The following is a 6,127-nucleotide window of genomic DNA, read 5'->3' as shown; positions in this document are numbered from 1 at the left end:
GCCCCCTTTCAGCTCCTCATTTTGCAGAGAAGTCTACAGTTCCCATACTTCCCCTGCTTGAGCACAGTGAAGGGCATGAAAGGAACTCTGTCTTACAGGAGCAAGCCATACCTGACCCTCACGCCCCCACGCCCAGGATCCGTGCCTCCCCGTGAGTTCCTGGAAGAAGTCCCCGAGAGTCGACAGCGCCCCTGGGCCGCTGCTAACAAGGACCCAACTAACAAAGACCCAACTAACAAGGTCCCAGGTAGGGGCTGCCCTGGCGCCTCTGCTCTCCGGCTCCTGCCACATCTGGGCCCACCAGTGACCATCAGCCGTAGCCCGAGAGTGACTCGGGAGACCTGAGAGGGGTGGGGGATTGTTCATCCTATCCCCTTTTGGGCTCTGAAATACACCACACACCTGAGCCTTGTGATTATTGCCTTGTTTGCAATGTGAAGCGCAGGCTCTAGAAGATGCTCGAGTGTTGAGCTATGTGCCCAGGAGTGGGGGCTGCAGGGAGTCACCCCCTCTGTCACCAGTGCTGAGGCTCTTGGGAACCAGCTCCTGTCCCTGCTCTGGAAGAAGGGATAGGAGGGATTTCCGGGCTCTGAGACCCTGGGCCCACGGGTACCTATTTATATTCTTAGCACAGGGCGCTGTGGGTGTGCAAGGAGGGGTAGCTCTGCTCGGCAGCAATTTCTGCCCTTTGTAAATTATTTAAAAAATCTGCTTTGTCATTAGAAAGAAACCAGTGTGTAACTTTCCTAGATAACATTACTTTCTCTATTATAATAAAGTCTCTTTCTGTATTTGACATCTCTTCTCTGTCACTGCCATCCCTCATGCCATTCTGGGCCATAGGTCTGTGGTTTGGGGCTAGGCTTTATTGCCCTAGTTCATCCCCACTCCAAGACAGCCTGCCCCCAGCTCAGGGAGAACAGAAGTAATGGGAAAGTTTTCTCAGCTTTGTTCAGAGCAAAGCACATTTTAAAGGCAAATAAGGTTTTTATTTAAGTGACAATGTTTGAGAGTTAAAAACCAGCTCACATCAAAATCAACACCAGTTGTTAAAAATCTTTTAACTCCATAATGCTGTTTTTGTCTTGTTAGAAATCTGATATTTTACATTTGCTTTCCTAACGGATTTTGTACAAGGCAGCCATGAGTAATATAATAAACCTTTTTCACCACAGAACCATCCACCACAGATAATACTGAGAGTTACACACTTAGGAACAGTCAGATCACAGACAAGATCAGACAGGCTGCCACCACCAAGTAAACAAATAGAAAATGACAGCGGGGTCCGAGGGTGGGGGTCCCCACGAGCAAGCTGCCCTCCTGTCCTGCCCTTCCTTGGTGTCAACTGCCTCTCCTTCTCCCAAGGAGAGTGGGAACCAACTGATATTTATCCCAATCACTCTGTTGTTTCCTCAGCAAAGAGAGCAGGACCCAGACCAAGCCTTGCTGCTCGGACTTAACCCTAACTATGATTTTTAAGAAAGCTCCCCCAAGCCCAGAGGGAGCAGAAGGAGGGAGGTGACTTTTCTTTTGGCTGAGCCAAAGAGAATAGGTTTCCAGAGCACTTGGCACCCAAACCCCCGGGATTCGGTGGAAAAGTTGTTTAAGGCGGGGTCAGCTGCAAGGCTCCTTCACAGTCAGGGCACCCTTCCGGGGTAGGGCCACACCTGCACTGGGTTAGAGAGTGTCCGTGCAAAACCGCACCACCTCTGGACTCTGCCTCAGGTCCAGCTTTCATTTAAAAATTGGTGCCACGTTTTGTCAGCAGGACACTTCTGGGTGTGGGTATGGACTCCAGGGTAGTAAAAGGAGTTTAAAAGCCATGAGACTCAGCCTCCCCTCTTTCAGAGAGCCCGCCTCCCAGTAATCTGGAATACTAGTTTAAACATGTTTGTTTTCTCTGGCCCAGCATCCAGGCAAGAGGGGCATTCATTCAAATCCATGAGAAGTCTTCTTTATTTTCAAAATATTTTGTGGAGCCTAAGGGAGGAGTCAAGCTCTTTAGAAAAAACCCAGGTGCCAGTTGTGGGTGCACCCTGAACTCCCAACAGGGCAAAGAGAGAGGAAGGCGGCAGACAGGCCCTCTGTCAAGACAGCCACCAGACTGGGAAAAACTAACAGGCTATGCAAGAAACGGAGCTTTGGTCAGGCAGGAAAATCTGTTTTCCAGCTCCTGAGGAGCAGGCACACCTGAAGCTAGATGGATTCTCTAGAAAACAGCCAGACTTGGGTCACAGAACTACTCTGGAAGAGGCAGCAGCCCCCACCTCCAGAGAACAACAGGACTTGGTTCTTTGTTTTTTCTCCAACGTAACTGGACAGACACAATTGAACAAACCACTAGTAGAGAAAGTGCATATTAGTTACAAAGTTGCCAGGAAAGCAGTACTGAAACCTTCATTATCTGAGTCTGGTCACCACACAGAACCGCATATACACACAGTCACACACCAACTAAAGCTCCTAGAACGTGTGTTCACAATATCTCACTGTACACCTTCAGCATCTCAGATGTGAGTCATCAGAGCCCCAACCGGGAGCTCCGGAAAGGAAGGAGTGGTAGCCCTCCTGCTGGGTCTCATGTCCCAGCTTGGTCCCCCAGAACCACAGAACCTTGTTCAGATGCCAAATTCCCCAGGGGCCCGGCATGCTTTCTCTCTCCTGCTCCAAGCTTGGGGTTCTCAGAAAGGGTAGAGGGAATCGAACTTGGGGAGAAGTATCTCATGATAATTATTTGAGAGTAATACATCAGTGGCTTCTGCAAAAAGGAGATGGTAGAGAATCAGACTAAGTCTGCCCAAGTTTAATTCAGGGTATATTCTGGGAAGGAAAAGAAGGATTAAGGTGGAGGCGGCCATGCCACATGAGCTGGGGCCTTATGGAGAGCCATGAATGATGACATGTGAAGGGAGGAATGTGAACCACCAGGAGGCAGGACCAGAGAGGAAGCTGAGGGTGATCACTCCTTCCCAACAGACTTGCCTGCAGCTCAGTGCTGCTTAAATGCAGATGTAGGGCTGAAAGTGGAGAAGAGAGCTGACAGGTTGGGTGGATGTGGCAGGAGCTAGCAGAAGACACATTTCTAGTAGAAAGAGCAGGGTGGGGGCTGGGGGCCTGGACCCCTCCGGCCCTAGCAGGGTGCCTGGTTTGCCGGTGGTGCCAGCCGCCCCCACCAGCAGCTGCAGTCGGGGAAGACACTGGCCACATGGGAACTGCAAGAGGTAGACATTGAGCAGAAGCGGCACTGAGCTGACACAGGTGCCTGCTGTGTATACATTTGTCCGGGCCCCGGGGCAGCCCAGGCCCTGACACAGAGCCCTGGCTGAAAGAGCTGGACCAGCCTCAGTGACAGCCTGCCAGGGCTCAGAGGCAAGCCCAGGTAGCCCCACACAGGTGTGGGCCTGGGCCAGAGAGTGGGGGTGAGAGTGCAGGAGACCAACGCCCAGGCCAGGGGCCCCGCAGCACAAGGGCCGGCATGGGCTTTGAGGGGCCCCAGGAGAGCCACACTCTGCCAACCTCAGGGGATGACCCAACAGGAGGTTATGGGCACCAAACCAAGCTGAGTGGCAGGAGGAAGGGGAGAGAATACAACAGTTTGAGCCAAAACTACATGAACCACCCCCCCAGAACTCTGGGATCTCAGCTCTATGCCTTTTCCGGAGCCAGTCTGGGCAGAGCTGGGAAGGAGTAGCCAGATCATTGCCCTCTGGGAGGATGTCTCTCTCCCTGGGACACCGTTTTTGGGCATCAGTGCAAAGCAAATGTCTCCATGGAGCAGGGACCCCTTCCCCCAACCCCAGGGGCTTCCTTTGAAGTAGTGGGGCAAGAGCTGCTCCCAGAGCTCCGCTCCCAGACTGTGGGGCCGATATAGGTCACTGGGCACTCAGAGGGGCTCTTAGACCTGAAAAGCCTCAGAGGGCAGAAGTATGGGACAGCATAGGAGTCAAAAACTCACACCTATCTCAGCTGAGATCCCTCAATTATTTAAGCGAGGCAGGGCCCAGAGAGGGCCAGCTACTGGCTCAAGGGCTCACAGCTAGCCCAGCTAGGCCAGAGCCCAAAGTGGAAGCCTCACAAGGCAGGGCACCAGGCAGGACTCTGGGAAGAGTAACAACTGTCCTCCAGGGCCACGGGAGAATAGTGAAGATACTGAGGACAAGAAGGGGGAACGTGAACAGCTGCAGGAAGACACACCATCAGCACCAGACCCCACCTGCCAAGGGCCATGGACAGACACCTGAACACAGGATGAGCCCCCGGGACATCCTCTCCCAGAAAGTGGCCGCTTTGCCACAGGAGGCCAGGCCCAAGATGGTAACCCAGGATGTCACAGGGAAGGCAGGCACAAATGCCACTAGCCCCTCCACCAGACAGCCAATCAGCTGTACCTGCCAGCGGCTGTCGATCCTTGGTCTGGGGGCTTCTCCCTTTAGGGCCTGTCTAGCATTGCTGTGGAGGCCTCACAAACTCAGAGAGCTGGTCATCTTTGTCAAACACTCCACCTCCAGGCAGGCCTACCCCCAGGATTACACAGACATCAACCCTTACTTGGGCTTGAAGTCGCAGGTACAGGGGTGGCAGCAGCGGCTGCACTAAGACCCGGGATCTCACCCCCTTGAAGCCTAGGGAGCCCCCCAAGGCCGGGCAGGATCCCTCCCCGCTGTGGTCGGACACTGCTGGACAGACACGGGAGGGAAAAAGCAGGAAAAGGCCTGTGCCGGGGAGAAGGCAGCTCTCCGTCCCCTCAGGCAGCTTAGTAGTGCCCCCCTACTCCACGCACAGCCTGGCCCTCAGGGCACCGACTCGAACTTGGGGGGCCCACGTGCCCAGCTGAGCGCAGGCAGGGGGCGCTCGTGGTCCTTGTCAGACTCTGGCTGGCTCTGGGCGCGCTCGGGCTTGGGGTTGGTGGGCGGGTCTGGCTGCTGCACTGACATGGTCCTACGCAGGTGGTTGCGCTTGCGCAGGAAGTCCGGCTGCGCGTGCAGGCCGAAGCTGCCCTTGCGCAGGATCATGCGCGAGTTGTTCTTCTTGGGGCGCGAGCGGTGGCTGGCCTCCAGTGCCGCCAGGTGTGCAGCGTAGCCTTCGCTCAGGAACTGCGGAGGGGACAGGATTCAGCACGGCAGGGTGGCACAGGCCCCTGTTCTGTACCCCCCGCCACCATCACCCTTCCTCCACCCTAAAACCCTACCATGGGGTCTCTAGCTTCTCCATGGAACCTCCAGGAAACGAGAAACTCATGACCATTTAAGTTTCCCCATTCTGCTTTGGACAGCTGAGCTCGCCTATCTGTACCCCTGATCAACTCGAGTTCTTTAGATTCTTGATGGGTGTGAAACTTCCATCTTTGTCACCTTCATTACAATCCCAAAACGTTAAGTCTCTTGCACCATCCACCTTCTACCCCATGGAATTTTGACATTTTCTGACCCCACAGCTGCCCTTCTTGCCCATCCCTCTCACTGTGTCCTCAGCTTGCTACTCAAAGTCTGGTCCCTGGGTCAGCAGCAGCAGCACCTGGACCCTTGTTAGGCCCCAACCCAGGCCTTCAGAATCTGCACTTAAACAAGATCTCCACATGATCTGTGAGCAAATTTAGAGTTTCAGATCAACACTGCTCTACCAGTCCCCACTCTGAGGTCCCTCCATCTTCTGAACCTCCATCTGCTGATCACTGTCAGACACCTCACACTCAGCATGCTCCAAAAGGAGATCATCACCTTCCCTTCAATCTGCTCCTTCAACCTGCTTCTCATTCCAGTAATGACACCCCATCACCAAGACGACATAGTCCAGTGCCACCTCCAGATCTTTACCTACCCCTCCAGATGAAACCACCTCTTCCTCTGAGATGCTCACCATCTTGCCGCTTCCTCTCGGGTTTCCCTTTTCTTCATCCCACACATTGGATCCGTTCATTACCAATCCAACCTGCCTATAAATACCTCTCAGACCCTCTGCCTTCACTCCTCTCTGCCACCACCCTGCCACCACTTTCCTCCATCTGCCTTCTACCTGCCGCCTGAGGGATCTCTCTGAATCACAAATGCAATCTGAAGACGTAGAGTCCCAACTTGGCAAGGCACACAGGCCATGGTGATGCACTGCTACTCTAGCCCCCAAGCCC

At 54.0% G+C, this 6,127-nt stretch overlaps 2 protein-coding genes across 2 annotated transcripts in view; one reads left to right on the top strand and one right to left on the bottom strand.

The window, feature by feature from the left end:
* Positions 1-796, top strand: part of PIMREG (PICALM interacting mitotic regulator) — a 9,714-nt gene extending 8,918 nt beyond the window's left edge. Inside the window, exon 6 of the mRNA XM_015597352.2 lies at positions 99-796. The gene's annotated coding sequence lies outside the window, so the exon portion shown is untranslated. The remainder of the gene's footprint in view (positions 1-98) is intronic.
* A 171-nt stretch (positions 797-967) lies between these two features.
* The window catches only part of PITPNM3 (PITPNM family member 3), a 93,642-nt gene continuing 88,482 nt past the window's right edge, over positions 968-6,127 (bottom strand). Inside the window, exon 20 of the mRNA XM_006922411.3 lies at positions 968-5,096. Coding sequence (XP_006922473.1) covers positions 4,794-5,096 — 303 coding nt within the window. The 3' untranslated portion in view covers positions 968-4,793. The remainder of the gene's footprint in view (positions 5,097-6,127) is intronic.

Source organism: Pteropus alecto, unplaced genomic scaffold (genome assembly GCF_000325575.1).
Source record: "Pteropus alecto unplaced genomic scaffold, ASM32557v1 scaffold398, whole genome shotgun sequence".
Taxonomy (NCBI): Eukaryota; Metazoa; Chordata; class Mammalia; order Chiroptera; family Pteropodidae; genus Pteropus; species Pteropus alecto.
This window is presented reverse-complemented; position numbering and strand designations above follow the sequence as displayed.